The sequence below is a fragment of the Haematobia irritans genome, chromosome 4 (genome assembly GCF_050003625.1).
Source record: "Haematobia irritans isolate KBUSLIRL chromosome 4, ASM5000362v1, whole genome shotgun sequence".
NCBI classification, from domain to species: Eukaryota; Metazoa; Arthropoda; class Insecta; order Diptera; family Muscidae; genus Haematobia; species Haematobia irritans.
Window position 1 is genome coordinate 94,842,360 of NC_134400.1, and position 24,885 is coordinate 94,867,244.

The following is a 24,885-nucleotide window of genomic DNA, read 5'->3' on the forward strand; positions in this document are numbered from 1 at the left end:
AACTTTACATTGGTATATGTTTTTGTACTGTCCCATATAGCCAAATTTCCCGATTTGATGATATAAACGTCGCAACTTTTATGCGATTTGCCTCAATTTAGAAACCTAAAAGCATTTTGTTAGTCCATAACAAGTAAGTAAAGTCTATATTATACACACCACTTTGTGGATCCATATTTTTGATACCATCTCAAATCCTTAGTTGCGTTATATACCCAATGGTATATGCTCCCAATTGGTAATTTTTTAAATCTACAGACATTTTTATGCAATTTCGAAAAACTTAATTTACGATTTATTAATCGAAAGATATGTATTAGAGGTATAGGAAAAGTTGATTTTTACTCATTTTTACATTTGCAGTGCCGATTTTATAAGGAAATGGGGGTATTTTGGCTATATTAACCCAATTCGGAAAAACAATAATATGGGAGCTATATCTAAATCTCAAACGATTTCAATCAAATGTAGCACCCTAGAGCAAAAACAATGGAAGATGAAGATGGGAAAATGGCAGCAGAGGGTATCAAACCATTGACGGCGTTCGATGCAAACGTGTCGTTTATGATTTTTTGTTCCACAAATTAAACTAAGAATAAAAAGAAATTTATATCAGGGAATGACGTAGAACAATCGGTCAAAAGTTTCTCATTATTATTTACACAAAATTTAACATCATTTGTGAGTTTTTAACAAAAAATATTGCAAATTAAAAATGAACGAACGTGTATGTATCGAACACCGTAAATGCAACTTTTGGTATGACGTCGCCCATTCTCCCGTCTTCATCATCCATTGTTTTTGCCCTAGAGTATAATGCTAATTGTACTCCTTGTGCAAAATTTCAAGTAAAACTCTAGCTTATATATAAATATGTTAAGTCCATATCGGGTGAAAGATATATATGGGAGCTATATTTAAATCTGAACCGATCAATAGTGTCCTATTCTGATCCAAAACAGAAACTTGTGTCAGTCGATTAGAATAAAATTGCGACCTGGACTTTTATTACAAAAATGTGTTCACAGACAGACGCACGGACAGAGGGACATCGACTCAGGGACCGATACCCCATGTGTCTATCTCGCCAACATTTAGTTGTTACAAACATATGCACTACACTTCTATCAAAAGTTATGATTAATATTGTTTAATTAATATTAGCCTATGACTAAAGTTTAAAAAAATATTCAATGTAAAACGGTCAAAAGGCTTTGTTCGGTTAAAGTGGTCTAAGTAATTTTTAGCCATGTTCTATTATCATTATTTTGAGATCGTAAATACTAAAAAAACTATAATAAATATGATTTTAAGACCGAAAACAAGGGTATTTCTATCTTATACGGGGTTTGAGAAATTTCAAAAACAAAACTTTGAACTTGCTTCCTGTAAAATTCACTTTTTAGACGTAGCGTACTTTGAATGAAGCAGTCGATATATCAGATATACATGGACGAAAAAGACTGTCTGAGTGTAAAAATTATATGTTTCGAACTCAAATTTGTTAACACAATATTTTTAAGTGAAAGCATATAATGTTAATAAACTTGCTTAACATGTTTGGGAAATATATGTTAATATGTTGGAACATATTATGTTTGGGACATAAAATGTTTGTAAATATAATACGCTTGGATTTGCATCCAATTATATTAATATTAATTTAGATAACCTATAAACATATATGTTTTTAGAAAGAGAGACCCAGAGAGTATGAAGCAAGTAAAATAATGGAAGAAGCCAATTGGCGCCTTGAAAATATATATCCACAAAGACCACTTCATTAATTTTTTACCAGTGTATGCCTGAAGTGAAACGTAATATGTTTTAACAATACAAACAATATTTTGTTTCGACCAATTCTGAAAATATATATGCTTGAAGCACATTTTGTGTTTGGGGCATATGTTACAAAAGCAAGTTTCTTGAGCGTACGTTTGATGAGAATTTTATGATTTCCCTAGAAAAATGCTTCTTATAGATTATATTTGCAAATTTTAAATTCAGCTTCGTTAGCCATACAATTTTAACTGTACTGTTGGATGAAATATGTCTCACTATATGAAAATAAGTCATTATATGTGATCGTTGGCTGTTGGTATGATCCAAAATAAAAATGAACCAATACCAGTTTTGTAACAAAAGAAAAGTAATTTCCACCGCGTATGGAGGGGAAGAAGATTTGAAACATTTTGTATCTGCATGACCCATTTTGCACTTTATCTTCTCAATATACAAACAATTTAGAAATATTTATTAGAATTCATAATTTCAAAAAAAATTTACACTGCACCTCCCCCGGACGGAGGATCGAACCACGTACCATCAGTTTTCAAATCGCGAGTATTATGCTCTGAGCCACATAGCCAACATCCGTACTACTAACCAAATATGACTTTGTTCACCATTCATACATAATTATGTGTATTTGTATACAAATACATACAAGCATGTGTTCTATTTATAGAATAGTTTCAAAAACAAAAGCTAACACATATTTCCAAGAAGTAGAATTAAATTCATCTAACTACAGGGTGATTCATGTTTAATTAATTTATATTAAAAAGGTGGTCTTCGAAATAATGCACATTAAAAGTTTAGTATGGACATATATTAAAGAATTAAATTACGTAGTTAAACTAACGCTAAATTTAACTTATTTTTATTGCACAAAAATATTTGTTTGTAAATAAATTGTTTATTTTTTTCAAAATTTTCTACAGCCCAATGAAATTTTCCGTTTTTGTCTCAAGTTTTATGAACTAAACTTAGGTATATAGTTCATTGACCGTACATATAAGTTCAATATGAACTAATTCAGAAGAAAATTTTCATATGATTCCCGCAAAAATAGTAAGAACGAATTACTTTATGGTTAAAAGGTCATGGTTTTTGTTCGTTAATTTTAGTTCATTTTTCTTCTATGAGAGGATGTAATTTCGTGAAGTGTAGTTAAAAAGTACTCCAGGGTATTAAATTCTACCTATAGTACAGTTTACCTTTTTCTGTGTATACTCTGTATTATACAGGTAAACTGTATATATACTATAGTATTATCGAGATTTTACGTATTCTTGTTAAATTTGGACACAAGCGCACGCATCAATTGAGTAAAATTTAGTTTAGAATTAATTATTTTAAAAACCAAAATTAACTGCAGAAAGCGAACAAACAATCCGACTATTGAAATAAACTTTTCTACGCTGGTGTTTCGCAGGTGAAAATCAAAAAATTTGTTGTTACTTTTCTTTACTGTGCTAAAAAGTCGTAATGTTTACAATTGGTGTTCAAAGAGTAAAGGTTGTATTAACGAATTTGTACATCGGTTCATTGGTTTTGTATTACGAAATAAATAGAAATTGAATTGAAAAATAGTTAATAGCTCGACTATTTTTCGCTTAGTGTATGTTATGTTTTGGACTTGATAGTTTGGACAATTTCTTCGATGTTATGTTTCGATTAAAAAATATTTATTGTTGTTTTGCACCTGTAATTTAGGTTTGGAAACACGATCATAGTACCGACTAGGGCTTTCATTCGGGATCGATTTTTAAAACTCCCGGGATTCGGGATTTCAAAATATTGAATCCCGGGATTTTTCGAGATTTTTTTCGGGATCCCGAAATTTTTGGGATTCTTTAAATATTTTAAGTAATAACAATCTACAGCGCCAAAAAATTATTGTACATTAAACCAATTTAGATTAATTCAATTTTTTTTACAACAAAAGAACATAAGAGTAAATTAAAAAGCAATTTTAAATTGCTATCATACTTAACGAACACATAGTCCCACTCAACATTGTGAAGAAAAGAAAAACAAAAATTTTATGACAAAAATAAATAAAAAAGCCATTTCATATCGCTATATTACTCAGCAAACATTTTAAGGATTAAGTTAGATTAGGCGTATTTTCGTATACTTGTGATAATCCTTTTGTACTTCGATTTAAGTAAATATATCACAGCGTCCAAATTTTTGTCAGATAATCGCGATCTTGTCATATTTTCGACGGACCTTTTATCATTGCTTTTTATTTTATGTGGCACGAATTCCATTTCACATGAACTCATTATTCAAAGGTCCTTCTCGTTTATTTCGATTTTTGATGAAATTGTGCTCTTTAGTATACCTCATGTATAATAAATTCTTACTCAAGATGTACCATAAATGTTTATTAACTCAATTTGTCGTTTGTGAAATCTAAGGGCCGTTTACACTGAGTGAAGACTCCAATGAGTGTACACAGAAAAAATATCACAAAAATTTGTCCAATAAAAATTTAGTAGAAGTTTAAAATTTCAATTAATAAATTAATTGAAACAATTAACTTTTCAATCAAGATAGAAACATCAAGTAAATTATGCCACTGTTTGAAAATTTTTAATTTTTTAATTAAAAAGGTAATTTATACAATTAAATTAAAATAAACTGGCAAGAAAAAGTAATGGAACATTTTTTTTTTAATTTTTAATTCAAAATTTATTTAAAACAATGAATTTAATATTTTCTTGATTAAAGACATTTCAATTAAAAAATTAATTGGATCAATTAATTTCCTGATATAATCAGAAATTTTTGTTGCGTATGTTCGATTTTTCACCAAAACTCGTAAATAACCATGCAAAAATATGTATGGTAATGAGGATATTTTTAGCATAGCTTGCATTGAAATGATATATAACATTGATTACGCTTACTTTCATATTTAAAAATTGAAACGTAATCTTTGGAAAAGATCCAAAACAGTACATAGTACACCCAGAAAAAAGGGTCTTCGAAACTTAAGGACAAAATGTTCATCAATTTAGTTTAGCCATTTTATTTCCATTAAGTTAAATATTTGTGTGAAATAATAAAATTTACTTGTTTCAGTAAAAAATCCTAAACTGAAAGCAGTTAGGAAAAGTTAATTAACTAGATTAAGGCATGGAATTTTACTAATACTGTTTTGTTCGCTGGGTATAAGAATTTACTACTGAACAAGAAATTTTTTTTCACTGATAACAAAGCATTCGTAAAAACAAAACCGAACTAAACCCTAGTTTCCTTAAATTTAGTAAAATTTCTTATAAAATGACAATTCTGACTTTCTTTATTATAGAAAGCTTATCATACATACGAATAACTCTTGGCATAGAAAAATATTTTAGTTCATTCGTACTAATAAGTAGTCAATCCTTTCAAAACTTAAGGAAAAACACTTGTTAGAATATAGGAAATTTTCCTATATTTCTTTTGTCTACCTGTAATCGATACCTGTCATCGATGTATCGATATGTTTGCGCGTGGGTTGTTTTTTAGTTGGAATCGCGTTGTTATGGTATACGGAGAGATTGTTAAAAAATAATGTAGTAAAATAATTTAATAACAAATAAAATATATAAAATATTTGTTATTTTAAATTAGTGAGAACATTTTTCGTTTTTTGAAAATTATTAAATAACAAACAATGAGACAATTTTCGTGATGGTGTATAAAGGAAAAAACACCAGCAGAATAACAACCCCTTCATTCGTTTTTATTTTGGAATGTTCAATTATCAGGTAATATTCAGTGACGCTATCCTTTTGTGAAAAAATTGGTTTATGATTTTTTTTTATATTTGTAGGTATTGAAAGAAGGACAAACTCGTTAGGCAGCAACTTATTAAAAGTGGAATTTGGAAATAGTGGAATAATAAACTAATATTTCAAAACCAGTCGATGCTGTTGATACTTAATAAATATATTTAATATATTAATATAACATGTCTTTTATTGAAGAAAAAATCACTATATAAATAAATAAAATTGTATTTAAAAACGAAGGTAAGCAGTTCTAATGTTGAAGTAAATGGATTACCACAAATATGTAAGATTTGTCCAAATGAATGACAAAAAGTTCAATAAAATCATTCCATATATGAATTCAATTCAGTTAAATTTTTTCCTTCTGTAGTATAGTGGTACATGAATATATGAAAATGTAAACTAATATATGGAATGCATTCTACGTAATTTATACGAAAATCACATGGTTCAAACAAATAAAAATGTCTTTGGCGCTATACGAAGTTCAACTTTCTTCACAATGAGTTCATTTTAACTTAATGAAGGGGTCACTTTTTTCTGGATGTACCACCCTATAAATAAAAAATGTAGTATAAATATATATTTGATATAATCCATTAAGAAAAATGGAGACAAGTACTTGATGTTTTCTCAATAAAAAAAACTGACGTCGAAATTCATTACTTCCCATAAATCCAACATGAAATTATGTGAAATTCCCCACACATGGAATTTGTAAAATATAAAGGAACGTATGAACCGTCCTGTATAGAAAGTGGAATAAAAAGTATGAACCACCCTGTGAAAACGGTGAAAATAAAGAACGAAATGTGAACATGTGGCAACATAGCCAAGTAACGGATTGTCGCCAAAATGTACGCAAAACATACTATGTGGTTCAAAGTATGCGTTCCATATAAGAAATAGAATATATGTAAGAAAATCATGTAAATCGGACCAAAATCGGAAATACATATATGATAGATATTCTTGTCGACGCATGTATGTAACAAAAACGTAGCATTTTTACTGTCGCCAAAGTATGCGTTTCACATACATATATATATATATATATATATATATATATATATATATGTTGTGATCGCCAAAAATTGTATATGCTTAAGTAAAAATATTAAAATGAGTATTCGGAGAGAAAATTCATTCGGAACCAAGAGAAAAGACATTTGAAAAAAGAGCATGAGTTTTGTTTATCATTTTCGCTTTAAGGGTACAATTTTTTTTTGTTTCGTCAAAACAAATCGGAACGTAGGACGAGTAAGTCAAAATATTCAAACAAAGGCAATTAAAGGGATCTTCATAAAAACTAAAGAAAGGGCACTATACACTGAAAAAAAGCATGCCCGGTTCCAAAGATTGTGTTTCTACTTTAACAATTTTGGTATTGATTCCGAGCCAATGGAGCGGAGAATTCAATTAAGGATACTTTTAAGACACAATTATCTTTTAAATGTGGGTTTTGTGTATATGACTCTATGAAGCAAATTTTAATTTTTCGTTTTTCTAGCTTTTTTCATATGCTATCAAAAGTCCGTTAAAAACAAGACTTCCAGTAGAAATTATGTAATGTTTCAAGTAAAAACGTCTTTAAAATAAAGTGTTGAAAAACTTGTAGCGGCAAAACTCGAAACCAGAATAACATTATAACTTTTTTTCGGTAATTTGTATAATAACATGGTGGGGAATGAGCCAAAGCAACAATTGAATAAATTTATTTTCTTTAAAATAAATTATTAAAGAAAAGTAAAAGGATAAACATGGTCATTTTAACGCGATAATGCCAACTTTATACCGGCCTTAAGAACTAATTAAGTACAAAATTATTCGTTAATACAAATTCATATTTATTTGTATTTCTAAATTAATGGTGCTACATGCCAGCAAACAATTGTTCACACCAAAATAAATGTATGTGCTGGTCGTAAAATTACTGTTTAGAATTTAAATTAATGTGCTTTTGAATGGTTATCGTTAACCTTAGAATTCGATGGAAATATATATATATATATATATATATATATATATATATATATATATATATATATATATATATATATATATATATATATATATATATATATATATACTCGACTTCACGTTCTACTTTTGTAATAATTTTTGAATTTCTTCGAAAATTTCAAACTTTTATACAAAATTGTTCAAAAATTTTTATTTTTGCAATAAAAAAATAATATATGATTTGAACTCAGTCCATTTCGTTTATATCAAAACACTGTTCTTTTCTGTCTTTAAGTCTTTAATAAGACACACTTTACAGTTTCGTAGTAACAATTGTATATAGTAGTATGTAATGTTGAACACCTTTTCGGGATATTTCGAACGTATCTGGAATGTATGTAAAAAAATATATGTAAAAAAATAATAACAAAAAATATGGTGTCGGTCGAAGCAGGGATCGAACCCAGGACCCTTGGCATGCAAGGCGGACGTACCAACCACTGATCCACGTCGCCAACAAATGTATGTTTAACAATATTATGTTGTTAAACAATGTTATGTTTGCATCGGCTCGTGGGCGCCGCAAGCTATGCTATATAAATATAACTTATAACGATAATTATCTCTTGATGACCATAACAGCTACGTAGCCCAGTGGATAGTGTGCTGGCTTACAAACTGTGTGGTTCGCTGTTCGAATCCCCGTCCGGCAAAAGGTAAAATTTAAAAAAATTATAAAATTGAATAATTTCTTTCAAAGGGTGATGCAGTCAAAATTTGGTCAATATAAACTTGACGTATTTATTTCAATTTTGCATTTAAAAAACCTGAACACCCCTCATTTTGAAGGTGTGTGTGTAGAATGTTGCTCCTATTTTGATTTTGGAATTCACTCTTCAGTTGTTAAAATGCCGTCCAAGCAAGAAGAGCAGCGTATCAAAATTTTGCTCGCGCACCGCGAAAATCCGAGCTACTCGCACGCAAAGCTGGCAAAATCGCTAAAAGTTGCCAAATCAACCGTTACAAACGTAATTGAAGTGTTTGGGGAACGTTTGTCGACAGCCAGGAAGCCTGGATCGGGGGGAAATCGAAAACCGGAAGCCGCTGAGACGACAAAGAGAGTTGCCGGTAGTTTCTAGCGAAACCCTAACCTCTCTCTCCCAGATGCCGCAAATAAGCTGGGTGTATCGTCTACAACCGTGCATCGAGCCAAAAAACGAGCCGGACTATCGACTTACAAGAAGGTAGTGACTCCAAATCGCGATGATAAACAAAATACGACGGCCAAAGCGCGATCCCGGAGGCTGTACACGACGATGCTGACGAAGTTTGACTGCGTGGTAATGGACGACGAAACCTACGTCAAAGCCGACTACAAGCAGGTTCCGGGACAGGAGTTTTATACGGCAAAAGGAAGGGGAAAGGTAGCAGATATTTTCAAGCACATAAAACTGTCAAAGTTCGCAAAGAAATATCTGGTTTGGCAAGCCATCTGTACCTGTGGCTTGAAAAGCAGCATTTTCATAGCTTCCGGGACTGTCAACCAAGAAATTTACGTGAAAGAGTGTTTGAGTAAACGTCTGCTGCCTTTCCTGTAGAAACACGGTTGTTCCGTACTGTTTTGGCCGGATTTGGCATCTTGCCATTTCGGTAAAAAGGCCATGGAGTGGTACGGCGCCAACAACGCGCAGGTGGTTCCCAAGGACAAGAACCCTCCCAACACGACAGAGCTCCGCCTAATTGAGAAATACTGGGCTATTGTCAAGCGGAACCTAAAGAAGACCAAACAACTGCTAAGGACGAGCAGCAGTTCAAGGCAAACTGGCTTTATGCGGCGAAGAAGGTGGACAAGGTGGCTGTACAAAATCTGATGGCAGGTGTCAAGCGTGAGGCCCGGCAATTCGGATTTGGAAAAGCGAAAGCCTAACTGAATATTTTTCCTGAATTTTATACTAATTGAACTTGAAAAAGAAATTTAATTCGATTTTTTAAATAAACGATTTCACCGATTTACACGCGTTTTCCCTTGATCAAATTTTGACCGTATCACCCTTTACAATGTTTGTATTACAGAAAAAGGTGCTAAGAACTAAAAAACTCGTGGAAGTGAGAAAAATGTGAGGGAATTTACAATTAAGCAGAAAAAAAATTTTGAGCACAATCTTTTTTGGGATAAAATTCGTCTAAGCATATAATATTTATACCCTTCACCACTACTGTGGTACAGGGTATAATAAGTTTGTGCATTTGTATGTAACGCCAAGAAGGAAAAGTCTGAGACCCATCGTTTAGTATACCGATCGTCTTAGAATTAAATTCTGAGTCGATTTAGCGATGTCCGTCTGTCTGTCTGTCTGTCTGTCTGTCTGTCCGTCTGTCTGTCTGTCTGTTGATGTATTTTTGTGTGCAAAGTACAGCTCGCAGTTTTAGTCCGATTGTCCTAAAATTTGGTACAGGGTCCTGTTTCGGCTCAAAGACGATCCCTATTGATTTTGGAAAAAATCGGTTCAGATTTAGATATAGCTGCCATATATATTTTTCACCGATCTGGTCATAATTGGCGTGTATATCAACTGATCTTCCTCAAATTCCGTACATCCGAATATTTTATGAGTCTCGAAAAACTTGCACAATATCAGCCAAATCGGTTCAGATTTAGATATAGCTCCCATATATAGCTTTCGCCCGATTTACACTCATTTGCCCACAGAGGCCAATTTTTTGCTCCGATTTAGTTGAAATTTTGCACAGAGAGTAGAATTAGCATTGTAGCTATGCGTGTCAAATTTGGTTGAAATCGGTTAAGATTTAGATATAGCTCCCATATATAGCTTTCGCCCGATTTACACTCAAATGACCACAGAGGCCAATTTTTTGCTCCGATTTAGTTGAAATTTTGCACAGGGAGTAGAATTAGCTTTGTAGCTATGCGTGCCAAATTTGGTTGAAATCGCTTCAGATTTAGATATAGCTCCCATATATATGTTTTTCTGATTTCGACAAAAATGGTCAAAATACCAACATTTTCCTTGTAAAATCGCCACTGCTTAGTCGAAAAGTTGTAAAAATGACTCTAATTTTCCTACACTTCTAATACATATATATCGAGCGATAAATCATAAATAAACTTTTGCGAAGTTTTCTTAAAATTGCTCCAGATTTAAATGTTTCCCATATTTTTTTACTAACATTGTGTTCCACACTAGTGCATTAGCCGACTTAAATTTTGAGTATATAGATTTTGTAGAAGTCTATCAAATTCTTCCAGATCGAGTGATATTTAAATGTATGTATTTGGGACAAACCTTTATATATAGCCCCCAACACATTTGACGGATGTAATATGGTATCGAAAATTTAGATCTACAAAGTGGTGCAGGGTATAATATAGTCGGCCCCGCCCGACTTTAGACTTTCCTTACTGGTTTTGGGTTCAAAATGTTTCCAAACATATTATATGTTCACATAATAACATATAGTTTTTTTGGAAGACAGCATTATTGAATTTGGATGGAAAAATACATAATGTTTGGAACTTAGACTACCCAAACATATTATATTCAATATTTTGTTTTGACAAATCGTGAAAATATATATTCTTGAAGCAAAATGTGTTTGGGAATATATGTTGCAGAAGCGATGTTTTCAAATGCATACTTGATCACTGTGTGATTTAAGGTATTTATTACTCTCGGTCAGGATACAATAACTTTGATCTGTAAGAAAATGTGTCTGCCAATATTATGTAAAGGTTATACCGATGAACTCAGAACCACCTCCTGAGCCGATCTAGCCATTGGTGTCCGTTCGCCTTTCCACGTATTTGTTGTTCTCAACATTCCGGCCGCAATTATCCACCGATTTCATCAGACACATTGTATGAGATTCCGTTTTATCTACCAAACTTATTTTAACAATACCACCCAAAAACTTGATTTACTAATTTAGTACGGGTGGTTAGGGCCCCGCCCGACTTGATGATCACTGAATGTGCTTAAACGGAAATGTTCGTGGACCAGATTCTATATATTTTTGCCGGGTACTTACTAGTGCAGGATTATCGTTTTCATATGTCTGATATCATGCTCTCATATCTTTTTTGTATCATTGCAGGATTTCCCTACTCCAACTGAAAATGTTTTTAGCTCAAAGTCATACAATTCCATTTCGTGGTCATGTCTATCTCACTGGTGAGTGCAACTATGGAGGTCGCGTCACAGATGATAAGGATCGACGCTTAATCTTATCATTATTGAACATGATCTATAATCCGGACACTATTGAGGTTGATAAGTAAGTACACACAAAAAAATTTTTTGATTTCTATCACGAAAATCGCGGATTCAATAATTTTTTAATTGAAATGTCTTCAATCACGAAAATGCTAGTATCAATCACCCAACACGATTTTCAATTAAAAATTTAAATGACTTTTGTCACGGAATCAATGAACAAAGTGATTGGTTTTTGACACAAAATTCAATCATTGTTTTAATTGAATCAATTAAAATTTTAATTAATTTCGCGACAAAAATCATTTGATTTTGATTGATTCAATTAAATTATTAATTGATATTAAATTTTCTTATAAAAAAATATTCAATATTTTATTTTTGTGAATTATGCTATAGACAAAAGAATTTGGTTCTTGCTATTTGAGTTTTTTGTTCTAACATAACTTAGACATACAATTACGATCAATAACAACTAAAGGATGAAACAAGTATATACGGCCGTAAGTTCGGCCAGGCCGAATCTTATGTACCCTCCCCGATGGATTGAGTAGACACTTCTACGAAAGACTGTCATCCTGTCATCCGATGGTAAAGTATCTTAAAACTTTTTAACGTCGTCTTCTAAATTGTAAGTTAGTCCATACATGGTATAATTGGACACAAAATTAAGTAAGTCTACAAATAATTACGAACCGATATGAACTTTTGCGCGGTAATTAGAGAGTCAGAATTGAAAAATGGGGGTGGCTTTATATGGGGGCTATATACAATTATGAACCGATATGGACCAATTTTTGTGTGATTCGGCATCGATTTATCTGAGAGCTCTATATAAAACTTTACACCGATATGGGCTTAGTTTGGCATGGTTGTTAGCGGCCATATACTAGCACAATGTACCAAATTTCAACTGAATCGGATGAAATTTCCCGCTCCAAGAGGCTCCAAAACCAAATCAGGGGGTCGGTTTACATGGGGCTATATAACATATGATTATGGACCGATGTGGACCAATTTTTGTACTAACACTACGTACCAAGTTTCAACCGGATCGGATGAATTTTGCTTCTTCAAAAGGCTCCGATATGGACCAATTTTTGCATGGTTACTAGAGACCATATACTTACACCATGTACCAAAATTCAGCCAGATAGGATGAAATATGCTACTCCTAGAGGCTCCGCAAGCCAAATCTGGGGGTCCGTTTGGAGTCAAATTGCTTGTTTCGTTCGGAAGTTAGCGAGATTTCAACAGACGGGCGGACATGCTTAGATCGACTCGGAATTTTACCACGACCCAGAATATGTATACTTTATGGGGTCTTAGAGCAATATTTCGATGTGTTACAAACGGAATGACAAAGTTAATATACCTCCCATCCTATGGTGGAGGGTATACAAATAAACTATATAGATCATTATCCTGCTCATCACAATAATCATGTCAGCATGTTCCTTCTCAAATTTATAGATGAGCCTCGATTTCCAATAAATCAGCAGCCTGAAAGCTAAATTAGTTTTTCTGAAAGTAAGCTGAATATTTAGAGTTTAGTTTTGTTCAATTAAAAGTTATATTTTTATACCCACCACCATAGGATGGGGGGTATATTAACTTTGTCATTCCGTTTGTAACACATCGAAATGTTGCTCTAAGACCCCATAAAGTATATATATTCTGGGTCGTGGTGAAATTCTGAGTCGATCTGAGCATGTCCGTCCGTCCGTCCGTCCGTCTGTTGAAATCACGCTAACTTCCGAACGAGACAAGCTATCGACTTGAAACTTGGCACAAGTAACTGTTATTGATGTAGGTCGGATGGTATTGCAAATGGGCCATATCGGTCCACTTTTACGTATAGCCCCCATATAAAGGGACCCTCAGATTTGGCTTGTGGAGCCTCTAACGGAAGCAAATTTCATCCGATCCGGCTGAAATTTGGTACATGGTGTTGGTATATGGTCTCTGACAACCATGCAAAAATTGGTCAACATCGGTCAATAATTATATATAGCCCCCATATAAACCGATCCCCCGATTTGGCTTGCGAGGCCCCTAAGAGAAGCAAATTTCATCCGATCCGGCTGAAATTTGGTACATGGTGTCAGTATATGGTCTCTAACAACCATGCAAAAACTGGTCCACATCGGTCCATAATTATATATAGCCCCCATATAAACCGATCCCCCGATTTGGCTTGCGAGGCCTCTAAGAGAAGCAAATTTCATCCGATCCGGCTGAAATTAGGTACATGGTGTTAGTAAATGGTCTCTAACAACCATGCAAAAATTGGTCGACATCGGTCCATAATTATATATAGCCCCCATATAAACCGATCCCCCGATTTGGCTTGCGAGGCCTCTAAGAGAAGCAAATTTCATCCGATCCGGCTGAAATTTGGAACATGGTGTTAGTATATGGTCTCTAGCAACCATGCAAAAATTGGTCCACATCGGTCCATAATTATATATAGCCCCCATATAAACCGATCCCCCGATTTGGCTTGCGAGGCCTCTAAGAGAAGCAAATTTCATCCGATCCGGCTGAAATTTGGTACGTGATGTTAGTATATGGTCTCTAACAACCATGCAAAAATTGGTCCACATCGGTTCATAATTATATATAGCCCCCATATAAACCGATCACCAGATTTGACCTCCGGAACCTCTTGGAAGACCAAAATTCATTTGATTCAGTTGAAATTTGGTACGTGGTGTTAATATATGGCCTCAAACTCCCATGCAAAAATTGGTCGATATCGGTCCATAATTATATATAGGCCCCATATAAACCGATCCCCAGATTTGACCTCCAGAGAAGAGCAAAATTCTTCCCATTCGGTTGGAATTTGGTACGTGATGTTAGTATATGGTATCCAACAACCATGAAGGAATTGGTTCCTATCAGTCCATAATTATATATAGCTCCCATATAAACCGATCCCCAGATTTGACCTCCGGTGCCTTTTGGAGAAGCAAAATTCATCCGATCTGCTTGAAATTTGGTACGTGGTGGTAATATATAATATTTAACAACCATGCCAAAAGTGGTCCATATCAGTCCATAATCGTACATAGCCCCATATAAACCGATCCCGAGATTTGGTTTTGGAACCTCTTGGAGGAGCAAATTTCATCCGAGTGAGTTGAAATTTGGTACATTGTGCTAGTATATGGTCGTTAACAACCATGCCTAACTAGGTCATATCGGTCTATAGTTATATATGGCCCTCAGATAAATCGATCCCCAATCACACAAAAATTGGTCCATATCAAGTTCATAATTGTATATAGCCCCCATATAAGCGATCCCCATATTTCAATTCTGGCTCTCTACATACAAAAAGTCCATATCGATTCGTAATTATTTGTAGACTTAACTTAACTTTTTATACCCACCACCATAGGATGGGGGGTATATTAACTTTGTCATTCCGTTTGTAACACATCGAAATATTGCTCTAAGACCCCATAAAGTATATATATTCTGGGTCGTGGTGAAATTCTGAGTCGATCTGAGCATGTCCGTCCGTCTGTTGAAATCACGCTAACTTCCGAACGAGACAAGCTATCGACTTGAAACTTGGCACAAGTAATTGTTATTGATGTAGGTCGGATGGTATTGCAAATGGGCCATATCGGTCCACTTTTACGTATAGCCCCCATATAAACGGACCCCAAAATTTGGCTTGCGAGGCCTGTAAGAGAAGCAAATTTCATCCGATCCGGCTGAAATTTGGTACATGGTGTTGGTATATGGTCTCTGACAACCATGCAAAAATTGGTCAACATCGGTCAATAATTATATATAGCCCCCATATAAACCGATCCCCCGATTTGGCTTGCGAGGCCCCTAAGAGAAGCAAATTTCATCCGATCCGGCTGAAATTTGGTACATGGTGTCAGTATATGGTCTCTAACAACCATGCAAAAACTGGTCCACATCGGTCCATAATTATATATAGCCCCCATATAAACCGATCCCCCGATTTGGCTTGCGAGGCCTCTAAGAGAAGCAAATTTCATCCGATCCGGCTGAAATTAGGTACATGGTGTTAGTAAATGGTCTCTAACAACCATGCAAAAATTGGTCGACATCGGTCCATAATTATATATAGCCCCCATATAAACCGATCCCCCGATTTGGCTTGCGAGGCCTCTAAGAGAAGCAAATTTCATCCGATCCGGCTGAAATTTGGAACATGGTGTTAGTATATGGTATCTAGCAACCACGCAAAAATTGGTCCACATCGGTCCATAATTATATATAGCCCCCATATAAACCGATCCCCCGATTTGGCTTGCGACGCCTCTAAGAGAAGCAAATTTCATCCGATCCGGCTGAAATTTGGTACGTGATGTTAGTATATGGTCTCTAACAACCATGCAAAAATTGGTCCACATCGGTTCATAATTATATATAGCCCCCATATAAACCGATCACCAGATTTGACCTCAGGAACCTCTTGGAAGACCAAAATTCATTTGATTCAGTTGAAATTTGGTACGTGGTGGTTATATATGGCCTCAAACTCCCATGCACAAATTGGTAGATATCGGTCCATAATTATATATAGGCCCCATATAAACCGATCCCCAGATTTGACCTCCAGAGAAGAGCAAAATTCTTCCCATTCGGTTGGAATTTGGTACGTGATGGTAGTATATGGTATCCAACAACCATGAAGGAATTGGTTCCTATCAGTCCATAATTATATATAGCTCCCATATAAACCGATCCCCAGATTTGACCTCCGGTGCCTTTTGGAGAAGCAAAATTCATCCGATCTGCTTGAAATTTGGTACGTGGTGGTAATATATAATATTTAACAACCATGCCAAAAGTGGTCCATATCAGTCCATAATCGTACATAGCCCCATATAAACCGATCCCGAGATTTGGTTTTGGAACCTCTTGGAGGAGCAAATTTCATCCGAGTGAGTTGAAATTTGGTACATTGTGCTAGTATATGGTCGTTAACAACCATGCCTAACTAGGTCATATCGGTCTATAGTTATATATGGCCCTCAGATAAATCGATCCCCAATCACACAAAAATTGGTCCATATCAAGTTCATAATTGTATATAGCCCCCATATAAGCGATCCCCATATTTCAATTCTGGCTCTCTACATACAAAAAGTCCATATCGATTCGTAATTATTTGTAGACTTAACTTAACTTAACTTTTTTTGTCTAATATATACCATGTATGGACTAAATCACAATTTAGAAAACGATGTTAAGAAGTTTTAAGATACCACAACCCAAGTAGAAGTTTCTACGCAATCCATGGTGGTGGGTACATAAGATTCGGCCTGGCCGAACTTGCGGCCGTATATACTTGTTTTATCTAATTTTACAATTATTAATCGAGCTTTATGGACAGATTTAGATTAAGGAACATGATTAATAGAGTCATTGAAAAGAAAACGCCAGATACTAATCTATACACGCTGGCGTTTTCTTTTCAATGACTCTATTAATCATGTTCCTTAATCTAAATCTGTCCCTAAAGCTCGATTAATAATTGTAAAATTAGATATAATGCATTTGGACATTAATTGCCTGTTTCGGTATCAGGCTAACATGAAATATAATAGTTAATTTTTTTAAACATTACCTGCATAGAATATCAAGTTCAATTCTTAGTTCCAGGTTGCAGATTTATAATCTTCTTTTGCCGTTGTAGTCTTTTAGCACAAGTGTATTAAAGGGCTCGGTAATTTAATTTTAGTAACAATTCCTTTCAAAAATTTCTAATAAAATTTGAACTAATCAAAGACAAAAATAATGGCAAAGCAATGTACAATTTGGTATTATATTGATGATACTTTGCAAATTTTGGAAATAAAAAAATATTTCTCATATTTTTAAATCCAAAAGAAAGAAATTTCTACCATTACATAATGCACTTCATTAGGTTATATATCAGATATACTGCTCTCTACTTGGGTTCAAACTGAAAAAGGTAAAGGTAAAACAAAAATGCGATGCAACTTGAAGGTGAATCTTCCAACAAACCCATACCGCTCTTGGTTTTAACCCTCTAATGCCCCAATTTTTTTTGCCAGCTGATTAAATGTTCAATGTTAACGACACAAAAGCAAGAGAACTAAGCAAGAAAAATTTATACAGTAAAATTCAGCATATGCTGCAAAGCCTCTTGAATAGTTTCAAATAAGTTTTCTTTTTATTTTGCCCATTTTTGTTGTCTTAAGGTGTGTTTTACTAAAAGCTTCCTTATTAAATGAAGCCCGCCTAGAGGCATTAGAGGGTTAAGAAAACTAGGAGTGAACAAATTTACAATTTTAAAAGATCAATACGGTATCCACCTTTTGATTGCAAAATTTTCCTTATATTCTTATATATTTGATGAAATGATTTGACAAATTTCACGAAATAAAATTGCTCACTAAAAGAAATGAATAAAAAATATATTATTTTAGTCCGTTTAATGAAAACAGGCTTCAAACGAAAACGCTCATTTCACAATTACTTACCTTTAATAAACGTAAATTGTTTTCCATTTTTACAATACCACAAGACACAAATTTACCTGTGGGAATTTCAAATGCGTTCTGCCATATATTTTTCAAACATTTATCACATAGCCATTTTTGATGCACACTTTATTTCAACCCTTTTCTATGATTTGTTGTTGCGTTCAAAATATTTATGTACGCAGTTCGAACGCAACAGACAGAATGTCGCCAATTTACGCGAAAAACAAGAACCCAACCGTCCGTTTCAAGTTACTTCCACAGACTAATCTCTCCATCATACGTTGTTGAATAAATAGCCATTCTCTTTTCGCTCTTCCTCTCCGTCGCTCATACAATTTCAATCACAAAGGTGATTGAATCATACACATGTTTAATTGGGAACGGAAAATTTTTCAATCACGTTTGTAATTAAAAATTATTTCCGAATTGATTTACAAATTGAATGAATCAATCAATATTTTAATTGGAAACGTGACAAATCTCAATCATTGGATTTGATTAAATAATTAATTGAATCAATTGACATATTAATTGAATCCGTTTCCAAATTCAGTTAAGTGTTTAATTGAAAAAATGTCGGTGACAATTTTTTGTGTGTATGATTTCACCCATCCGTCGATAAATTACTCATACGAGAATACACTAGAAAAATGTATTTATAAAATTTTGTATGTCCTACATGTCCTAAATAAAATTTCACGTAAATCGGAGTAAAAATATGGCTTCTGATGCCACTCAGTTTTTTGTTTGCACTCATAGAATAATAAGAGCTTTCAAAAATCACAGTGCAGGGTGAGAAATGAAATTTTCTCTCACAACTATGGCACAAAACAAACTTTGTTTGTGTTATGGGTGCATTGCAATGACTGCAGATGTTAGCAGATTCTCCCGAATCAGACATTGTTTTTGTATTAAATGCGATGTAATCTCACAAATAGGAAAAAAAGAGGATATGATTTTGATTTTTTCCGCGATGTAAAAAGATCGTCTGTACTCTAGAACGGTTACAGCTGAACTGGGAACTCACAAATCACTCGGGTGTTTAAAATTTTAAGAAGATAGGTTGATAAACACGTCAATTATGGTCAGATCGCTAATGGAAGCTATATCTAAATTGTCGTTGATACGAAGTAAACGACTATGCCAAATTTGTGGACGATCGGACTTAAATTGCGTGCTTTATTATGAACACCAAAAATACATGAACAGACAGACGGACATCGCTAAACCGAACTTTGTACGCAATCCATTGTGGTGAGTACATAAGGTTCTGCCGGGCTGAACCATATATAGAGTAAGTGTAGCAAATGTGGTACAGGGTGGTAATGTGGTATAGTCGTTTTTTCTCTATCTAACAACATACGAATAACTATATCAAGCTGAATAGATTTTTCGTTTTGTGTGAAGGTATATTTTCAATTCATTAAATAAATAACTGACGATTACTACATAAGCATTAAATGTATGCAATTGCGATTTACGTGTTGTATTATTTTTTTTACAAAAAAAAAAAAATTATCATTATGTTGTACCACATTACCTGCACATTTTATGAATTCGTGCTTAATTTATTTTTTAAATTTTTATTTTTTTTTTTTACAAAAAAAAAATTATCATTATGTTGTACCACATTACCTGCACATTTGATGAATTCGTGCTTAATTTATTTTTTAATAAATTCGCAAATATATCTGATGGTAGAAGAGTTAGACACATGGTGTCTTTGGCAATAATGCTCAGAGCTATAAAGCTAATGCTCAAAGTCTAGGTCGAAGCTTTACCCCAATCAACTTTAAACGTGGTACAAGTATGTATTTTAGGTGAGAATTGGGTTCTAATAGATTTTGGGCGGAATCGGTTAAAATTTAGATATAGCTTCTATATATACATATATATTCTAGTACTACTTTAAAAGCACTTCCTAAAATTTCCTCCAACAGATGTTCTTTATTTTAACTACACAGGAAGTTCTTTTATCTCAGTTTTTTATAACACGCTTTTTTAATATATTTAACATTTTCACTACCGATGTCCACCTGGGAGGACATGACTTTGAGCGTCGATTATACATTATCCTTATATGCTTTATTTAAAATTTTTGTTTTTTTCCTATTGAAAATGTGAAATCCCCATTTTTTGTCATTTCTGATATTGCCCTTGAGCAATTAAGGTGACCTATTTATAGTACACAATTGTTGATTTTTTCTGTATGAGAGGAAGTGTTATTTAACTAAAAGGACATAAAAAATTGAAAATTGGGTTTACGGTATATACAGGGTAAGTCGATTAAGTCATGTCCTCAATAGTGGACATCGGTAGCTAAAGGTTGCAAAATTTATACAACCGTTTAATGAGTATTAGATGAAAAATGTTATATGCAATGACAAAATTCGAAATTATTATAAACAAGTATATACGACCGTAAGTTCGGCCAGGCCGAATCTTATGTACCCTCCAACATGGATTGCGTAGAAACTTCTACGAAAAACTGTCATCCACAATCGAATAACTTGGGTTGTGGTATCTTAAAACTCTTAACATCGTTTTCTAAATTGGAAGTTAGCCCATACGTGGTAGAGAGCCAGAATTGAAATATGGGGTCGCTTACATGGGGGTATATATACAATTATGAACTTGATATGGACCAATTTTTGTGTGATTGGGGATCGATATATCTGAGGGCTATATATAACTATAGACCGATATGGACCTAGTTAGGCAAGGTTGTTAACGGCCATATACCAGCACAATGTACCAAATTTCAACTGACTCGGATGAAATTTGCTCCTCCAAGAGGCTCCAAAACCAAATTTCGAGATCGATTTATATGGGGGCTATATATGATTATGGACTGATATGGACCACTTTTGGCATGGCTGGTAAATATCATATACTACCACCACGAGCCAAATTTCAACCAGATCGGATGAATTTTGCTTCCCCAAAAGGAACCGGAGGTCAAATCTGGGGATCGGTTTATATAGGGGATACATATAAGTATGGACTGATATGAATCAATTCCTGCATGGTTGTTGGATACCATATACTAACTTCACGTACCAAATTTCAAGCGAATCGGATGAATTTTGCTCTTCCAAGGGGCTCCGGAGGTCAAATCTGGGGATCGGTTTATATGGGGGTATATATAATTATGGACCGATTTCGACCAATTTTTGCATGGGTGTTTGAGGTCATATATTAACACAACGTACCAAATTTCAACTGAATCAGATGAATTTTGGTCTTCCAAGAGGCTCCGGAGGTCAAATCTGGTGAACGGTTTATATGGGGGCTATATATAATTATGGACCGATGGGGACTATTTTTTGCATGGTCATTGGAGACCATATAATAACACCATGTACCAAATTTCAGCCGGATCGGATGGACGTTGCTTCTCTTAGAGGCTCCGCAAGCCAAATCGGGGGATCGGTTTATATGGGGGCTATATATAATTATGCACCGATGTGGACCAATTTTTGCGTGGTTGTTAGATCATATGCTGACACCATGTACCAAATTTCAGCCGGATCGGATGAAATTTGCTTCTCTAAGAGTCCCCGCACGTCAAATTTGGGGGTCCGTTTATATGGGGGCTATACGTAAAAGTGGACCGATATGGCCTATTTGCAATACCATCCGACCTACATCAATAACAACTACTTGTGCCAAGTTTCAAGTCGATAGCTTGTTTCGTTCGAAAGTTAGCGTGATTTCAACAGACGGACGGACGGACATGCTCAGATCGACTCCGAATTCCACCACGACCCAGAATATATATACTTTATAGGGTCTTAGAGCAATATTTCGATGTGTTACAAACGGAATGACAAAGTTAATATACCCCCATCCTATGGTGGAGGGTATAAAAAGGGATTGAATGGGGCTCTGTAAATTCCATAGCAGTTGGAAAAATATTTTCACGACTTTGAGATTTGAAGGAACTCGTCACAATTTTAGTAAACATAATTCAAGCACTGAAAGGTCTAAATTTTCTAGCTAACCGGTTCGTAAAATAAACAAATATTGATCCTATGTATATCATATATACCAAATTCAAACATTAAGGAGTTTTAATAAAGGATTTAGTACCTAATTTGCGTTTTTGAACTCGTAAGCCAGGAACTCGGATAAAAAGTTGTCAAAACTAAGCTTTCGATTATTCAGGAAACAAGCAATTCTATCGATGGTTACATATCAGATCGTGTATTATAATCACGCTTAAAAAGATAGGGCTCAAGTAAATGCTGAATAACATAGTACAAAACAAAAAAATGTTTATTAAAATGAAAATTTGGGAAACATCGATACAGGTTATGAAGTCAGCCTATAACCTCCTATGAATATTTTGTTCTGAAGAAAAAATAATTTTCCAATGGCTATTTTTAATTCGGTAGTGAAAAAGTTCATTTAACTTTTTTTGTCTCAAATAAGTTAAAAACAGAGTAAGAATTAACAAAATGGTACAAATAATTTAAATTTTGTCGAAAAGAAAATGCAAAATCCATTCTAGAAAAATTGTGAATATTTGAAAATATTTTAGGTTAAACGTTTTAGACAGGCGCTAGAATTTATTAAAAATCATAATATATTATAAAAATTATTTATTTGACAATGTATCATAAAATTTTTTAATTCACATCCAAAACACTGAATTGGGATCACTTCTGCAAAGTCAGCGCAACGACTGTTGAAATGGTGAAAAGGACATTTTCTCTACTTTTTTGACAACGCTTTTTTTTTGCTGGATACATATCTATCGACTGATTAATCATAAATTCACTTTTTTGTGTTTGCTAACACTGTGCTCCACCCGATTTAAATTTTAAGTCATGAGATTTTGTAGAAGTCGAAAAAATTGTTTCCAAATCGGTTCAGATTTAAATATATTTATATGGGAACATAATTGCAATAGTCATATAACACCCAATAAATTAAAAGAATTTGAGATGGTATCGAAAATGTAGATCTACAAAGTGGTACAGGGTATAAAATAGTCGCACCGCTCAACTTCAGTATTTCTTTAGTTGTTTCTTTTGTAAAATTATCTAACGAATGCCTCAAGCCTTTGAGATCCATCATTTAACGCAACAAATCTCTCACCCCTTACACTTTCAGCTATGCCCTCTCACAGTCTGGCACCTACAAAGTACCATTGAATCCAACACGTGTCAATGCCTTGGAATACATCAAGGATTTTCCCTTAAGTCCTCATCCTGAGGTTTATGGATTGCATGAGAATGCCGACATAAATCGCAATAATAAGGAAACAAATATTGTAAGTTGTAGTAGATAGAGAAATTGCATTTTGTGCTACTAGCATTTCCGTTCTCGGTTGCTTTACAAATGAAAACTAAATAAATAACACTAAAAAATGTACTACAACATATTTATGTGCCTCTATGAACAGCTTATTCAGGGTGTTATGAAGACACAAACAGATCTGATGGCTTCAGTGAAATCCAGTGTTAATGAAGGTGAAGCTGCCACAGTAGATCCTGCTTTTCAAATTTGTAAGGACATTTTATCGCGTTTGCCTGCAGCATTTAATATGGTAGATGTCAATGAAAAATATCCTGTCGTCTATACAAATTCCATGAATACTGTATTGAGACAGGAACTGATAAGGTAAAGTGTTTATAGATGTGTGTGTGTGTGTGTGTTTGAATCTTTCAATCCTAAAACATGTTTGTTTTTTTTTTAGATTTAACCGTCTACTAGACTATATGCGCAAAAGTCTTATAAATGTCCAAAAAGCAATACAAGGCCAAATAGCCATGATTCCCGAATTAGAAAGAACTCATCGCTCAATGGTCATGGGCAAACTGCCTGACGATTGGCTGAAAAAGAGTTACCCCTCTTTAAAACCTCTGGGAAGTTATGTCAACGATTTTCTAGCAAGGTAAGTATAAATAGAATCGAAAAACTAGGAAATAAAAACGAAAGGAATTGAACATCATATCATTATTAAATTAGTAGCTTTAGTTACACGCATAAAAACTTAACTTTTCTCTCAAACAAGAACGAACATCGTTTGAAAATTTCTTTTCGCTGTACACGGACGAAAAAGTCTGGTTTTCATATGTTTCGAAGTAAAAATTGTATGTTAGCTACTCAAATTTTTAGCACATTATTTTTAAGTGTAAGTATATAATGTTCGTAAACTAGTATAATATATTTTTGGATATATATGTTAGGTTAGGTTAGGTTATATGTTATATATATGTTAATATGTTAGAGCATATAATGTTTGGGACATAAAAATTTTGTAAATATAATATGTTTGGATGAAAACATATATTAAGTTGTGTAGTTGTGTAAAAAATAATAAGGAAAGTCGTTTTCACCGTCTTTTGTGTTTATAAATTCACATCAAATGAAAGAATTTTTGAAAAAAAAAAAGAATTTTGGTGTGCAATGCTTGTAGAAGACATTAAGAAATTCTGTTAGAATTTGCGTTTCTCTTCCTTTCGTTTTCATAGCAAAACATTTTGTTTGCAAAATGAGTGATTCCTGCTGTGAAAAATAATACACTAATAGAAAAAATTACGTTCCACAGTCGTGAACGGACGGTGACACAATGAAACGGAAACTTTCACACAAAATCAAAACGGA

The 24,885-nt window shown here is 33.9% G+C and overlaps 1 protein-coding gene across 1 annotated transcript in view; it reads left to right on the forward strand.

Annotated features, from left to right (window-relative positions):
• Positions 1-24,885, forward strand: part of Dnah3 (dynein heavy chain 3, axonemal) — a 671,994-nt gene that overhangs the window by 623,110 nt on the left and 23,999 nt on the right. Inside the window, exons 58-61 of the mRNA XM_075308183.1 lie at positions 11,646-11,825; positions 23,389-23,548; positions 23,681-23,898; positions 23,975-24,172. Coding sequence (XP_075164298.1) covers positions 11,646-11,825; positions 23,389-23,548; positions 23,681-23,898; positions 23,975-24,172 — 756 coding nt within the window. The remainder of the gene's footprint in view (positions 1-11,645; positions 11,826-23,388; positions 23,549-23,680; positions 23,899-23,974; positions 24,173-24,885) is intronic.